This window comes from Phanerochaete carnosa (genome assembly GCF_000300595.1).
Source record: "Phanerochaete carnosa HHB-10118-sp unplaced genomic scaffold PHACAscaffold_2, whole genome shotgun sequence".
Lineage (NCBI taxonomy): Eukaryota > Fungi > Basidiomycota > Agaricomycetes > Polyporales > Phanerochaetaceae > Phanerochaete > Phanerochaete carnosa.
The window spans coordinates 2898041-2913180 of record NW_006767629.1 but is presented as its reverse complement, the minus strand read 5'-3'; the positions used below and the strand labels follow the sequence as shown (position 1 = coordinate 2913180).

At 54.4% G+C, this 15140-nt stretch overlaps 7 protein-coding genes across 7 annotated transcripts; 2 read left to right on the top strand and 5 right to left on the bottom strand.

Annotated features, from left to right (window-relative positions):
• Positions 1-851: 851 nt before the first annotated feature.
• Positions 852-1946, bottom strand: PHACADRAFT_250296 (uncharacterized protein). The gene is made up of 2 exons (XM_007392155.1): positions 1366-1946; positions 852-1309 (listed from the first exon to the last, which is right to left on the bottom strand). Exons 1-2 carry the CDS (start codon positions 1921-1923, stop codon positions 1115-1117), a joined length of 753 nt encoding a protein of 250 aa, XP_007392217.1. The 5' UTR covers positions 1924-1946; the 3' UTR covers positions 852-1114.
• An 890-nt stretch (positions 1947-2836) lies between these two features.
• PHACADRAFT_250294 (uncharacterized protein) lies at positions 2837-3287 on the top strand. The gene has a single exon (XM_007392154.1). It carries the CDS (start codon positions 2914-2916, stop codon positions 3235-3237), a length of 324 nt encoding a protein of 107 aa, XP_007392216.1. The 5' UTR covers positions 2837-2913; the 3' UTR covers positions 3238-3287.
• A 1347-nt stretch (positions 3288-4634) lies between these two features.
• Positions 4635-5964, bottom strand: PHACADRAFT_250293 (uncharacterized protein). Its single transcript, XM_007392153.1, has 2 exons — positions 5408-5964; positions 4635-5339 (listed from the first exon to the last, which is right to left on the bottom strand). The coding sequence occupies exons 1-2, from the start codon at positions 5896-5898 to the stop codon at positions 4970-4972; spliced, it is 861 nt and encodes a 286-aa protein (XP_007392215.1). The 5' UTR covers positions 5899-5964; the 3' UTR covers positions 4635-4969.
• Positions 5965-6090: 126 nt separating this feature from the next.
• On the bottom strand, positions 6091-8038 carry PHACADRAFT_114705 (uncharacterized protein). The gene is made up of 6 exons (XM_007392152.1): positions 7500-8038; positions 7305-7445; positions 7131-7247; positions 6925-7067; positions 6706-6867; positions 6091-6640 (listed from the first exon to the last, which is right to left on the bottom strand). Exons 1-6 carry the CDS (start codon positions 7789-7791, stop codon positions 6539-6541), a joined length of 957 nt encoding a protein of 318 aa, XP_007392214.1. The 5' UTR covers positions 7792-8038; the 3' UTR covers positions 6091-6538.
• Positions 8039-8359: 321 nt separating this feature from the next.
• On the bottom strand, positions 8360-9753 carry PHACADRAFT_137707 (uncharacterized protein). The gene is made up of 7 exons (XM_007392151.1): positions 9435-9753; positions 9280-9359; positions 9092-9224; positions 8894-9037; positions 8730-8838; positions 8555-8677; positions 8360-8499 (listed from the first exon to the last, which is right to left on the bottom strand). The coding sequence occupies exons 1-7, from the start codon at positions 9674-9676 to the stop codon at positions 8458-8460; spliced, it is 873 nt and encodes a 290-aa protein (XP_007392213.1). The 5' UTR covers positions 9677-9753; the 3' UTR covers positions 8360-8457.
• Positions 9754-9862: 109 nt separating this feature from the next.
• On the bottom strand, positions 9863-12235 carry PHACADRAFT_137700 (uncharacterized protein). Its single transcript, XM_007392150.1, has 5 exons — positions 11443-12235; positions 11223-11383; positions 11101-11173; positions 10951-11038; positions 9863-10897 (listed from the first exon to the last, which is right to left on the bottom strand). The coding sequence occupies exons 1-5, from the start codon at positions 12016-12018 to the stop codon at positions 10764-10766; spliced, it is 1032 nt and encodes a 343-aa protein (XP_007392212.1). The 5' UTR covers positions 12019-12235; the 3' UTR covers positions 9863-10763.
• Positions 12236-12714: 479 nt separating this feature from the next.
• PHACADRAFT_250285 (uncharacterized protein) lies at positions 12715-15003 on the top strand. The gene has a single exon (XM_007392149.1). The coding sequence runs from the start codon at positions 13190-13192 to the stop codon at positions 14627-14629; it is 1440 nt and encodes a 479-aa protein (XP_007392211.1). The 5' UTR covers positions 12715-13189; the 3' UTR covers positions 14630-15003.
• The last annotated feature ends 137 nt before the right edge of the window (positions 15004-15140 follow it).

Sequence of the window (15140 nt, the reverse complement as noted above, 5' to 3'; positions counted from 1 at the left end):
GAGGCTTTCCTTCGTGACAGAAAAAACGAGTTGAGCAAATTCTTAATAAGACGAGCTCGTAGGAGTCAACGTCATAGCCGCACTGAAGTATGGCCTAATCGCGCCTGTCTCACCAGAGGATGTGGAAAAGGCTCGCGCTGCGAGCATGAGAAAGCTGGAATACGCGCAATCCTCGGAAGGACGGCCACGAATAGATTACAGACGCCCGCACGCGACGAAACCGACCTGCAGGTCAGAAGTGACTGACCGGTCAGGTCAACCGACCGTCAGTTGACGGGTCAGTGGGGTCAGGCGCCCAAAACAGCCGCTGAGCGTTCATTAACGACCAGGCTGCTCGAGGCTGCTCGGTGCCGTCGGGGACAGCGCAGACTCAAAAGAGCAGGCAATGTTGGCAACAAAAGTCCCAACACTACGTACTCCCGATAATAGAATATACTTTGATTTTCTCCACATTGCTGCTCTCGTGTCTGTGCAACTTCGATGGCGACGCTGCCGCTGCCCAGCGTGCTACGAAACAGCCCTGGCGGGTCTCGCGAGGGAGCGTGATGGATTTTATTCAGTGACAAGAAGGGAGCTATTGCAGGCTCGCGAGAAATAATGTGTCCTCGCTGCCATCTTCGAGGGCTATAACATTGACGATGACCTCACATAATCGGCGTGACAAATCAAGCCCGACCTGACTGACCCCTTTGACTGACCCTTAGGGTCAGACCGGTCAGACCTGGGGTCAGTCCCAACACTACCGACCTGTACATTCGCGCAATTATATCGATATCATCATTGAGACAGACGAATAGGCTTCGTAACTGATGTCAACTTTCCTTTCCGATCACGAGGCATGAATTCGGGAGAATCTTTCAGTTTGATTACTAGCAGACTCGTCAACTCGTTCGATGGTACAGGATATCGAGAGGATAGGGTTCCGGAGCTGAACGTTTGAATGGGAGAGCTACCAGACGAGGAGCATAGGGTACGTAGTAGTACAAAGGTACATATAGAAGGTGGCATATTAGGAGAATGCAATGAACAGAAGCGTGAAGGTACGTCAGGCTCGTTTGTCGTAAGGTCTACATCACGAGCTGTTCCAGACAGTGTCATGAAGTATAATCGTGGGTCAAACCCTGTAAACAGGTCTGCCAGACCGGTCGACGGTCCGACCAGTGCGCGTGTCGACATATTCAGTGCCGCGCGACGAGCTGTGTTGGCCAAATCCGCCGAACCAGCGGCGGAACCGCTCACCAAGTGAGTCGGAGTTGCGGCGATGGTGAGTGTGTGAGTGGGAAGGGGGGTGGTGGTACCCGGAGTCGCTCTGAAGCTTAATTGTCAGAAGGCATGGTACGCGTTATCGGCAAGAGGAATGCTCACGTAGGATACGCTCGGACGGCGACCACCATGACTGTCATGGCGGGCATCCAGGTATTGTGCGTTGGAGGGGTGCCGCGAGGTAGAATGGGAGCGGCGGGGGTCATGGTGACCGGGCGAAGAAGTGGTGTGAATTACCACCCGCGGTGAACGGCTGCTGCTGCGATGGCGCGGTGAACGGCTGCTGCTGCGATGACGCGGCGAACGGTCCGAGGGCGTGTAGTAGTGCCCACCGTGACCGACACTGCTTGCCCGGCGGCGCCTGCCGGAGTCTGCATAGTCGCGCGGCGAGGAATGCTGGCGATGACTGCTGCTGCTAGTGGTGTACACGATGGGCTGGGCACTGTGCCTGGACCGGGAACGCGAGCGCGTACTCTGTTGGTGCGGAGTCGAGCTCGAGACGTAGTAGGTCGGCATCGTTTGGACAGGGGGACTGGAAAGTGTCGGGACAGAGTAGGCGGAGGTTTGGTAGAGGTTCGGATGGGCGGAAGCGGGGTGGTGGTTGGAGGTGCTGTAGGATGGGTAGATCGTCTGTTGTGGGTATGTGGTGTAGGTCGCCATATTATATACACTCAGTGCACGGGGAGGTGGTGAGTCGGGGGAGCTGGGAAGAACTTTGCGGTCGTCATCTCTGCATTTATGGAGTTGCAGACGCGCGGAGGCTTACTTCCTCTCGGAAGATCCCAAGATTGCAGTTGATCCGCCATCAGATCAGATCGGGGCATTCTCTTCACACCGCCCCCGCCTCTCTTCACACACATGTCCCGCTGCCGACGAGGGATAGCACTGCCACTCGGCCGCTCTGTGACATGTATGCATCGCCTGCCACTGATTCGGCCCCCGTTATCCTCCACACGAGGTTCCTGCACATGTCCCGGAGCCCGCAGTTAGCCTGCGGTCATAGCACCCCACGTTGGAATGAAGAGAGACCCCCTCGATACTGCCTCGTGCAGCGGTAGCGCCTTTCCCCTTAATGTCGCACACCCTCCCCTTCCCCCACGAGGCTGCAGGAAAAAATCAGCCCCACCTTCTCCCACGACAATACACAGTCTCTCTGGCTCGTTGATCCCGTCTGGGACCTCTGGATTTCACGTGTGACCTTGGCATAATCGCCCTCGTCGACAGCAGACCACGGTTTCAGCTATCTCGAGCCGAGACCAGTCGTACTGTGCTGGAGTGGCTCAGGCAGCATCAAGACCTGCGTGACCACCCTGATAACCAACTCGCTCCGAAGAAGTCGGTGGCGGCGCCGCACCTTCCCGTATCTCTACACGAGCCGGGGTGCGACACGGTCCTCCACGGACTGTATTGTGTAGAGCCACTCACGCCAGTAATCTAATCTCTCAGCCGCCCACTGTCCACCGCAGTCAGTTCCACAGCTACACCGACAGACCTGCCTTCTCGGGTATGGTATGTATCACAGGACATCATATTGCGTCCTTCCTCGTCGTTACGAATCTCTCGGGAGGGCTGCCGTCACCTGCTGAGCAGCGCCGCAGGTTCCAATTGAGCGAACATATCTATGGGTCTGATAGTCCTCATACAGCTAGGATGGACATGTTAGAAAGAGGGGTTGATGCTGTAGGCACCGCAGCCCGCCACACAATCCAAGGGGTAGCGCTATCGCGGGTTCGAGCATTCAGTGTGCACGACAGGACACGTACACCGCCTGCCACCCAAACGCCCGCACGCCCCGACCACCTACAACCTACAACCTACGCCACCGAAGAGTTGCTCGCTTCCGGCATTGACATCAGTTTTGCCTCCATAATCTTTGCATCACCCGATGACGAGCATGCCTCTGGCACACAATCGTACACATCCCGACGGCAGTGGCAATCAAGGTTAGCCGAAATCACAACTTTAGGCTACTAGGCGGCGTACTTGTCAGCTGGACACATTGTTATCGAGACGGAGATCGTCGGTATTCAGCAATGCTGTGGGTTGTGGCTGCTATACCGACAAGGCTAAAGGCACCGAAGACTACACGCTACACTCTCATGCCCACGCACCTGGCAATCAGCCAAGTCACGGCAGTCGGCCGGCGTTTTCGCGTCAGTCATCGCCATAGCTCACTGGAACAGCAAACAGCCTCTGAGTGAAGCTTGTACCGCACTTGATGTGGGCCACAAGATATCTTCTTCGGTCTCTCTAACGTTAAAGGCACCCTGAAGAACCCGTATGTGGGACTGACACGTTGCAGGAGGGAGGCTCCTATGCACTATCCATAGTCCGAGCCTGAGCGGCGGATTGTACGCTCCATGGTATTAGCTTCGGAGCTGCGCCCTTCCCGGGAGGGCAGAATATCACTTTGGCAGTGCCACGAAAAAACAAATCCAATGTTGTGAACGAACTCTAGTGTGTGACCAGCAGTGTCAGTTATACATCACTCCCGGAAATAACATACTGAACATGAGGCGACACAGCATACGGTTTGGTGTCCTGCTTCACGCGGCAAGCACGTATCGTCACAGGCAGCAGTGCATGAATGTCCCTTGAAATTGCCGTGATCCCACGAAACAGCTAATCTTAGAAGGGGCCTCTTGGAAACTGGGAAGTTGGTTCTACGCAACTGACCGTAAAGAAGACCATAACTCCTGGTTTGAACCTTGCAACCTTCTATGCGTCATCAGATGCACAGGCCTCTGACTACGCTTTCACGCAACGTGTACGTCTCACCGGACGCCGCAGTGGAGGTGTTCAGTTTTTCGAAAGCAGCGCCTAGTATGAGAAGGCATGCTTGAAAGGCAGTTCATGAACGGAGGCATGGAAGCTACTGACGCAACCTAAAGACCCTTTCCCGAACAGCTCTGACGGAAAGTTACGCTCGTCCTCGCGCCGCCCAGTGTGCTCGCAGTAACGATTTCAAAAGGCCGAGCTTGTCGCACCGCCGCGCCATTAGGCATAACCAGGCCGAAGATTGAGAGGCTTCAGGACCGATAAATCCTAGTCGCCGTGCCGCAGTGCCACAGTCTTGCTAGGAATAACCGCGGGAGATGGAACGGAGGCGCAGGACGCCACGCAGAACGTAGCCGGATCCTTCGCCACATGTATATCCGAGACGACCGGAGCAAGATATACAGTATGTATTATGTCTCTGAACCAGCAGGGCATATAGTATGGACAAGGCGGAGTATCGGTAATGTATGGTATTAACAGCCGGCACGATTGTAGCGTAGAGTTCAACACGTGCCTGCATAGAGTTCGAGTTGCGTGGGAATAGCCGTCAAAATGAGTCGAAGCATAGCAAGAAAGCAGACGAGAGTTGGGTGGTGCAGAGAGGCTGGAGGTTATTAAGGCGAGTATGGTACGGGGAACTGGTCATCTGACTCAGCATGAGCGCATATATGGTAATGGCTACAAGTGTCATGGGGGATCATAGGGTAGAGGAAGCATGGTGGTGGAATGCATAATGCCGGCACTGCGAGCCCGTCGACGGTGGCAGCGAAAGCAATCGGTTTTAAGAAGGTGACGATCCACTAAACGTAATCGCACACCAAGGGCCAGAGAGGAAGTCGGCAGAATGAATGCGCCTGGCGAAGGAAAGATCGGCGGAGTAAAGTGTGCAGCTGAAGCTCGCAGCTGACCCAGCGGGCGGTCGAAAGGTTTACGCGAAGTACTCGCCTCGCACTTCACCTGGCGTATCGAGCGGGGCGGGGTAATCCTCCGTGTCCGCTGCACCTTCGGCGTTGTATGCCAGCGACCGTGAAAGCGATGAGGACACTTCGCCGCCCATGTCCGAGGGGGCGACGCGCCCAGGGTTGGCGGGAATAGGAATGGAAGGTGTATATACATGGAGAGGGATCGAATCGGTCGTCTGCGCACGCTTAGCACCTGGGCGACGAGCGGTGCCTGGAATATTTGACAGGTCGAGAGATGACAGAGGGAGATGCAGCTGAGGAAGTGCTGGCAGAGGCGCGTTCGGCGGTGGAAGCGCAGGGATCGGCGCGGTAGGCTTGCGACGGCGGGAGTTGTTCCTGTCATAGTAGTCATGATGCCATCAAACTCTGCAGACGAGTGGTCAGGGAGGTTGTAAGAGCCTCACCTCAGCGCGTTGCCAACGCTCCCGCTGCGCATTCTGCCGGCCTTTGAAGCTTCGCTCGTCGAGGTCATGCTCATCGTGGAGCGGGCGAAGGTCATCGCTTCCGTCACGCTTCCTGACCGTGACCGGGCTAGCGAAGCCACGCCGAGCGCACCCGTTGGCACTGACTGGCGTTGGATATGGGCAGCCCGAGACGGCAGAGCGCCTTTCAGCGGCGTAACAGGCGATGAAGACAAGCCTATTGATGACCGCCTGCGGCGCATCCGCGGTCGATCAGCGCTTGCGACGGTGGCTTCGGCCTGCGCGAGAAGCGGAGGGATGGTGCCATTCGAAGATTGCGAAGTAGGCAGCGCGAAGTTAGAAGCAGTAGGCGTGGTATCTTCGTTAAAGTTGGTAGCGAACGCGCGAGGCGTGGTAGGTTCGGGCGTACGCGGGCAATGACTGTCCGAGTTGAGCAAACCGGAGGAGAAGAACGAGGAGTAATACGCGGCCATGAGTTAGAAATTACTGGATGGACCAAATGTAGAGATTATGTATCTTGATCAAACGATTAGTATAAGAGAGCAATCGCGCGTGGTCGTTGGGGTCTTGAGGAGTTGTTGGAGATTCGGTAGTCGTCGGTGGAATTGCGGTTGCTAACGACACGCGGAGCTGGGGAGATACATTGGAGATCTCGTTGTTGTTCAGGACAATGGCAAAGCTCACCTTCTATTTTACAGGACGAGAGAGGAGGGAGAAAGAGGTAAGTCAGAGGCAAGAGCAAGGGATAAAACGAAAATTGGGAGAGAGAAATTGCTGGCAGGGGCACGGTTCGACTTTCGGTGATTCCCGGTATTGATAGGCTCTCAGAGCGCATCAACGCCACCAAGGCCATTCATGATTGGCGTTGCCTAGAAACAGCCCGGAGTAGGCAGCGTAATAAAAGGCTGTGCTCTACTCAGGCTCTGGTTAAGATTATCCTACGCATAATCTAACGATTTGCGTAATGACACACCCCCGCTTGCAAAATACCTCATATATTACATACATACGGAACAAGCGTCCTTGACAACCCGTAACGATCCGTAACGACCGTTCTTTGTTGTCCTGAAAGAACGCCCTAGCAACCTAGGATTCTGCACCTTCTTGATAAAGTTACGCCGGACAGGCGGCACCTCCGAAGGAAATGTCGTCAAAGTACGGCCCGAGATGGTTGTCTACAGTGGCATCCAGTAGCGAGTTCGTGTCGGAGCAATTCTGCAGCGTCACAGGGTAACCTCATCAGCCAAGGATCCATATCGGGAGCGGTGAAGATAGTTCACCTTGTTTTCCTGGCCGGGACAGGCAACCATAGTTGTATCATTGCCTGAGGAGTCGACTGAGGTGATATGCAGTTCGCCTTCCGGGTGCTGGAAAGAGAGATCCTGCGGCGGCACAATTGGCACCGGATCCTTCTGATTGGTGACGTGAGAGAAGCTAGGCAACTACCGTCGGTCCGTTAGAATTATTTCACAGCTTCAAAGGGAAATGTGGCTACACACCATTGAGTCGATCATGTTTGCGAACTGCTGGTTTCCGACACGAGGCAGGCCGAAAACGACCGAGTCAACCCCGACATTGGATGGTAGTTGCATACGCAGCATTATTGCGTCGAGCGTCGCAACCGCCGCGCCCAGCGAATGCCCTGCGCGCAAGAAAGATCGCTTGGCTCAGATGCGCATCTGCTAAGTAGTGATATGGCACCCACCAGTCACCAACACATTGGTGTAACCCGTTGAAGCCAGTGCTGACTTGACGGTTGAGAGGACGAGATCGGCAGTGCGGCCCTGTGTCTGCTGGAAACCGTCGTGTACCAATGATCCCTCTGCACAGGCAGTCTTCAGTATCCGTCAGATCTGAAGTCGTGTACAGCTATACGTACGGGCGGCTGATGGGAACAGGGTGGTGTTCATCGAAACTTGAGCGACTTCGAGGTCATTCAGATCCGAAAGCAATTCCTCGGGATCTGTTCCCTGGTGTGCGACGACAATAGACTGGTTGTCTGGATCCTGCGCAATGAAGACTGTAGGTGCGGCTGATCAACGAAAGGCACCCCAAGACACGAACATGAACTTACATCGAGGGGTTGCGGCCTCATCACCCCCTGCTTGCAGAACCTTGATCGTGTTGATCACGTCACATGGCGCGCCGCAAGACAGGGTCTGTACGCTTTGTGGCGAACAATATGCCGCACGCGCGAAGAACGCCGGGCGTCGGAGCGTGGAGTCGATAGTACTCTGCGAGACTGGAGTTGGCGTGCCATTAGCCTCTGCGCCTGCGCCGAAGTTGATACCAAATAGCGGCACCGGGGCGGCCTGAGCAAGTGGGAGTAGTGCACAAACGGAAAGAAGGAAAGCAAACGACAGCATAGTGCAAAGATTGTCAAATGAAAATGAATGTGGCTGTAGCTGGAAAGCAAGGATAAGTGAAGTGAAGCGAAGGAATGCACAAGCGAGTGAAGTGACCACCGGGGTGAAGAGCCATCCAGGCGTGCGGTGCGGGCTTATAACAAGGATGTGTCGCCACGCATCAACAATACTATGATTGACATCGAAATGAAGCTGTCTGACGGTTCCTCTCGCTGTCCCGTTGGCGTTCCGACCACGCTGCTATCATCAAATTCAGCCTTCTGTCATATGCAATACACAATATAGCTGGTGATCCCACTAACTCACCTCTAGGACGCCAAGTCCTGTAAAAGCGGCTCTACAGGTGGTCGCGTAAACGTAACTTCCGCACGCGTCTTAGCGCATAACACTGCCCCAGGCACGCGAAGAAGGATCGCAAAAGCGTTCCGAAAACTCCTATTGGCATATGGGTTCCGGAAGGAGTGTACGCCTCGCGCTTAAGCGAAGAAATCTTTTGACCGCTTGTTGTTAGGATAGACAACTTGAAACAAACTGTGGGAAGGCGTTCATCACACAGGATAGGGACAAACGGGACGCCCCAAAGCTAGCAGCGAAGTATACATTAGCAGAATTACACGGAAGGATCTTCCTGCTCTATCGATACATTTTGGGTATGCAGACAAGGATCTATTCCATGTCGGCGAAGTCACCTTCGTCGAGGTCTCGAGGCTGAACGAGCGGTATGTGAACAATCGTTCTAGTGCCGACTGTGATCTTCACGTACCTCCTTCGGCTCCTCATCTTCGCCGTATTGCATTGTATAGTCTATATGACTGAGTACTGTCTCAATCGAATCCGGTTCTGTCAGGTTCAAAGGCAGGAACGACACCAGGGGGTGGTCCTCGATCTAGAAACAGGTAGGCCACCTCGCATGCTCATTATGCGAGTTACAGGCTCACCAGCTGAACGATTGCTCTGTTGAGGTCATGGAATTTTGAGTGCCTCTCAGACTTCTCCTCACGGCTTCCAGGGGCGGAAACAAGTAGCATGGGATCTGGCTCAAGATATCTGTAGGATGCATTTGATAGTAATACTCATCTTAACGGCTTTACAGAAGACGCACCTTGAGATATCTTTTCGTGTCCGGATACCGTTTCTCCCGCTCGCCGGGTCGTCTGCGTTGCTTGTGACCAGGTCCATCTTGGACATAATATTGACCCATGGCACTTCAAGATTGACCATCGCAGACATCGCAGAAAGGACGCCGCTACAGTGAGAGGTATCAAAATCAGGTCGCAGATCATACGAAGATTGCACTCACCCGAAAAACTTATACTTGTCTTCCATGAACTGCGACTCGATCAAGTATGTCGCACACGTACGCAGGCCCATTCGCTGCAATTGTCGGACAAGTGTAGGAAGGAAAGGATGGTGCGTGTAGAGCTCAATTTGACCTATGTGGTTATTAGTCCAAAAGGGGACACAGGACGGAGCACGAATGCGACGTACCAGGGCAGTCGAAAATAAGATAGTCGTCATCATATCCACCCAACTCTTCCTCCAACCAATCCATATTCTCAAGTAGATATCTGCATAGGACTCAGCATGAGCTCCACTAGCGACTGCCACCCACATTTGCTTCAACTAGGATCGCACTCACTCACTCAAAGCAGTACACTAAGCCGCCATTCGGGCCATAGTTCAGCTCGCTCATGACGTCCTCCAAGCTGACGAGGTCGCGAATGTCGATGGCCGGCTCGTACTCGAATGCATCGCTGTTCGCGGCGGGGTCCAGGTTTACGAGATGCCCTGTGCGTCTGGAGGTTTGAAGGTGCGTCATGAGGCCGTTACAGAATGTCGATTTTCCCGCTCCAGCGGGGCCTGTTACAAGAACTGCGTAACGCATCGTCGGAAACGCCTTCTGCAGTAAGTTTCGAGGCTTTTAAGTGCGAAAGAAAGTAAAGCTAGGAGAGAGGATGAAAGAACGAGACAAGATGTTTCGAACTCCGCTCATTGAGGCGAGCAGTGAGCGCATCTGAGCCGCTTTACAGCTTTCACTCGACCACTGTAGACGACCACACCCCTTTGCTTTCTTGCTTGTTCCCTTCAGTCTACCCGTCATAAAATCCAATCATGTCGAAGCCCGATATCATCGCTGAGACCACTGTGTCTGGCATTGCCGTCGACCCGCGCACACTCGAGCGTGTCATCCCTGAATCTCGTCGACCAGATGGCTCGTATGTGACTGCCTGCACCCCTCTCAGTCGACATCTGTTCTGACTCATATCACGATCCCACTGCACGAAACATCCTCACCGTCCCTTCTCTGTCACCGCTCAGCGTCCGCAAGGAGATCAAGATCAGACCAGGCTTTACCCCACAGGAAGACGTCTCGCGCTTCCGTGGATCGCGGCAGCAGCAGATGGACCGGAATACTCTGCCCAAGGGCCAAATCCTCGGTTGGGTGCCGGCCTCGTCTGCAGCGCAGTCTGATAAACCGTTGAGCAAGAGCGCGAAGAAGAATGCGAAGCGGAAGGAAAAGCGGGACGAGAAGAAGACGGAGGAGATCACGGCTAAGATCAAGGACAGTTGGGAGGATGACGATGAGGACGAGGTTCTGGCTCCCACAGGTACGAAGGCCAAGGAGGCCAAGGAGGCCAAGGAGGGAGATGCGAAGGAGAGTGTAAAGGCAGATGATGCGGCGGACGCGTTGGCGGAGGAGGTACAGAAGCTCGATGTGCGGTGACCTTTGTGCTGGGCCACTGAGGTTTTCCCTCCCGCCATTCGCCTGGAAGATGAAATCTTGCAATGTGTTATGTATCTATAGAACTATGCGACATGTAACAATCCATAATATGTGCAAGGAGCTGGATAGTAGTGAGTGTATGACACGAAGAGTACTCAGCGATATAGATCATCACGGCACCATGGTCCCAGCCCGAAGTCATAATAATCAATAGAGAATCCGTCCAGGGATTTGAAAGTGAGCGATGTTACGTGATGTACTGCAAGCTCTCTCCGTCAACTTGTTTGAGCTCCGGTGGCGGTTTCTTAGTCTCGTTCTTGTTGGTGTTATAGAGAAACTCCATCGAAAGCACGATGACAAGTAGGAATCCACTCAGTGCGACTACGAAACGAGGTCAAAAGAAGCGCATTTATGCATTACTATGCTGTACTGACCAACTGATTTACGCATGTTATCCCACTTCACCTCCTCCATGGCGGTCCGGAGGTCTCCCAGCGTCACGAGATTCACGTTAAGATTACTCTACGGTTTGTGATGCACGGGTTTGAATTAGGAGTCCTCAAGCGTATATTCGAAGGGCTGACCTCAATCTCTATGTCTATTTGCTTCATGTCATTCTTAGCCTCGTTCTTCCTACTATCCAGCTCCATTTGAATTCTGTGTGTAATATTAGCTAGATTCACAGCAAGAAGAGCGTGTCGCGTACTCATGCTTGAGATTCGCCAAATCCTCCTTCATTCTCGCGTTCAACGCGTCTACCTCTCTGCGCTGGGCGGCGCCCGCGGCGCGCATCGCGGCCGTTTCGTTTCTGGTAAGCATTGTGAGCTCCGTCCGTAGCTCGGACAGCGCTGCTTTGAACAAATATGCCTGCTGTCGTCCAGAATATCTCAGGAGGAAACAGACGGAAGCGGCAGCAGATAACATACACTTTCAAGGTCCTTCACGGTGAGGCCTTCTCGCTTTACCCGTCCAACCCTATCCACCAAGAGTGCCCTTGTTGCACGCATGAGGCTTCGCGCTGTCGGGGTAGAGAACGTCTTCTCTAGCTCAGAGAAGAACCGGTACGTGTCGAACGGAGGGTTCCCAAAATTAGTGGGACCAAAGTTGTGCAGTGAAGGAAGGTCGGGCTGGGTCTCTGAAGATTCGTGAGGATATTCTCGCGGGAACGGGACAGGCACAGGTGGACCGCCATTCGGGGCATCGGTTTCTGCTGGTGGTGGCGGTGGCGATGGAGGATATGGGTTCGACGTTGAAGCTTGCGTGGTATTCGATGAAGGCGGAGGTGGCTGAAGCGGAGGTAAAGATGATGAGACGGATTGGTTGGATGATCCTGGGTCCTTTGGATGTGGTAATGCGGATATCGAACCAGAACCTCCGGGTTGCGCGGGAGGATCACCGATAGACGGGCCAGTGGCATAGTAGACGCGTCGGACTTGGGGTATTGAGAGCGGTCTGCCTGTCCGTCTGCAAACATGAGAGACGGAGCGCAAGGCTAATATCATGAGGGCGCTGTCGCGTCGTTGGTATCTGGTGCGGGGTCCTGCGTTTGTATCGCCCCTGGTGACTGCGTCGGCTGGGCCTCAGGCGGTGCGTTTGTGGGGCGGCGACGGACTCACTCCAGGTGGTACTGAAAGCGGCCGGTGGCAAGCTACGAGCGGTTGTGCGACATATTCATACTGCAGTAGGGAGAGCTGACACTTACTGTCAGTTAAGAAGTCAAGTAGTTCGTCCTCGGCCTCTGACTCCAAGCTATGTATGACGTCGGCTGTTCCCGAACTGCAATACGATTTAGGAAGGAGTTGTTGAGAGCACCAGGGCTGTGCCGACTAATCATCGAGAGCTTGGGTGTCTTCCACAACTTCGCCCTCACGACCCTGAGCAGCTGGTAGACGGGCTCTTACTCTTACACGTCTGTACTCCGGAAGACAGAAAAGCGGGAGCCGCTGACTCAAGCGATGTCATTCCTGCGGCATGATTGTTCAGTAGCCACGATCCAAGGCTTCTCGCACGGCCGTAAAATATCCTACAGAACCTCCCGGAGTCTTGTGTTTTGTGTCCAACTATACCTCCTCGCTACTCTCAACGTTGTGCACTCTGCTGCTCGCTGCAATGTCTCAGACGCCCATGAAACGTGATCGACGATCTGAGATTGGTGTCGGTACGACCACGGTTGAACCGTGCTGTAAGAGGCCTGCCGGACAAAGGCTTGGAGCCCTTCTTTAATCTTCCTTCCCTACCACCACCACCACCACCGTCATGCCTGCACTGCTCGTACAACAACAACGTGATGGCGATACACAGCCAAACCATCAATCATCCACGCAAAATACTACGGCGCCCACGTCACGTAGTCGCAAGATTTCGACCCCGACCGTCAAGCCCAAGAAAGAGGGCCCTATCAAGGCGAACACTCCCCCGCCGAAACCAGAGCCCGTGCCCACCCAGTCCCAGATGAAGAAGCTCTCGCGCAAATCGAGCAAACCCATCATCAACTGGTTTCAGCGCAAGCTTGCGGGAACCGTACGGGTGAGGAGTGCGTCCGATGGCGATACAATGCGAACGCGGGGACCAAGTGTGCGGTCCAGTACCCTCAAAGAACAACGGCGCAGGTCATCCACTCCTGCCGTTCCCCCGCTACCCGGTGTGCAGTCGCAAGCTCAGAACGCTAAGAGCATGAAGATTACACCACGAGTAAATACTCTACCCGCTGCTGCCGGCACAAAGCGCAATACAATATCTCTCGACGGCTCCGATGACTTCAGTAGCGTGCATGACGCTAATACCGTCGATTCATCAGAAGATTATCGCTCTTCATATGCTCGAGAGTCGCTGTGGTCGCCCACTAGTCTCAGTGTTCGTGAGGCGGACGAGGATGCGTCTGTTCGCCCGTTGCCCCCAAGTTCGCCCCCCTCACCATCCCCCTCGCACTCCTCGGCCTCGTATCTCTCAGATCCACGCACGTTTGCTAGTATGGCAGCCAGCACAAAGCCCACAACTGTTCTGAGCATTGACCTGACCGACGGAATGGCACATATCGCTCAGGCACCACCGACACCTACCATCCCTTCACGCAGACTTGGCTCGCACGTTCGTCAACACTCGACTACTGCCAGCACTGGTGGTTCAATCACCTTCTCTGCCCTCCCCCCTGCCAACTCCTCTCCACCGTCATTGTCTTCGCACGGCCCCGCGAGCACCACCACCACTCTCCAGTCAGTTACACTGCATGCGCCACAGCACACCCACCATCATCCGCGAAATAACCCCCGCCCGTCATCTCCTCCCCTTGACGACGCCTCGTTGCTGACTCTGGCTTCGTCCGCTTTTGCCTCGCCTGGGGCGCGTACCGGTGCGAATGCGCTCGCGGGACGTCGGTCGGTCGCGGATGACTCCATCTCACACTTCAGCGGCACTGCTGGTGTAGGCGACAGCTCGAGTCATTTCCTGTTGGCCGAAATGGATGCGGAAGATGACCGGTTATTGGAACAGTTGGATAGGGATGGAGACGTAGATGCGAGCGTGCGAGCGTTGAGGCCTAGGAGCTCACGGCGAGGGAGCTGGGAGAGCGAGGCGAGTGGCTGGAGTGCACACTTTGGGAATGGTACGGGTCCACCAGGCACGCCCAGTGCCCTCAGGGACAGGAGCGTATGGACGACGGGCAGTTTCAAGACGGGAGCGAGGAGCGTCAACCTTACCGAGGAGGAGACTTCGCAAGACAAGTCTTCGAGCGGACATACTGACGAGGTCTCGTTCCCCGCTGCCAAGAGCGAGGTTATTCACGAAATCGAGGACACCCGCCAGTTTACTGACGAGGAAGACGTCAAGACGCCTCTCGCGAACGGCATTGCCCCTTCTTCGTCTTCGATATCTGAGTCCTACGTCGAGGGGAGCGGTACCCACACTCCGAAGCGCGAAAGGACAATAAGCACGCCGAAGATCTCCACCTTAACCCTCGAGGGTATGCCGCCGCCTCTGCCGGTCACTCGCATTTCCGAAGAGCAATCATTGCTTACGCCGCACCAAGGCGACAGACAGAGCATCTTATCGGCCACCACGGATGCCCAGACAGACGTGTTTGTATCCGCGCCGTCCACTCCCGCCGCTCTGTTGTAATGCATCCATTGTGGGTGGATCCTTATCCGTAAATACGCTGCCGCTGACTGTCTGTAGACACATCTTGGGAAGTTTTTTGAGCTGCTCATTGGGTGGCATGATGTTGTTCAATTACTCCGTGTACAATGTCGGACATGCTCTACACTGTACACAACACGCCCTCCTGTTTTCCCGACCTCTGATCTTTCCAATCCTTTTGCGTTTCTTCTCCATTCGGCTGTATAGGCTACTCTCTATGATGTGCTACCGCTCTCGTTCGATGTTCTCATCACCTCGCATACCGCTCTTTCGTTCATGGCCATGTATTAGTCGGGTATTTCGACTGGTCTTTAGGCACCTGATGGCATCTGATTCATATGATCCGCTGCTTATCCCAGAAAGGCAATCCCGAAGCATCCTCCGGGCTAGCTTGCGACTCTGCAAACGCCACCACCTACACTGCGTGGCGTAATGCTTCGTGCGTGCACTTGAGTTTGGCATGCATAGTGCTGATGATTATGCACATAAGCTG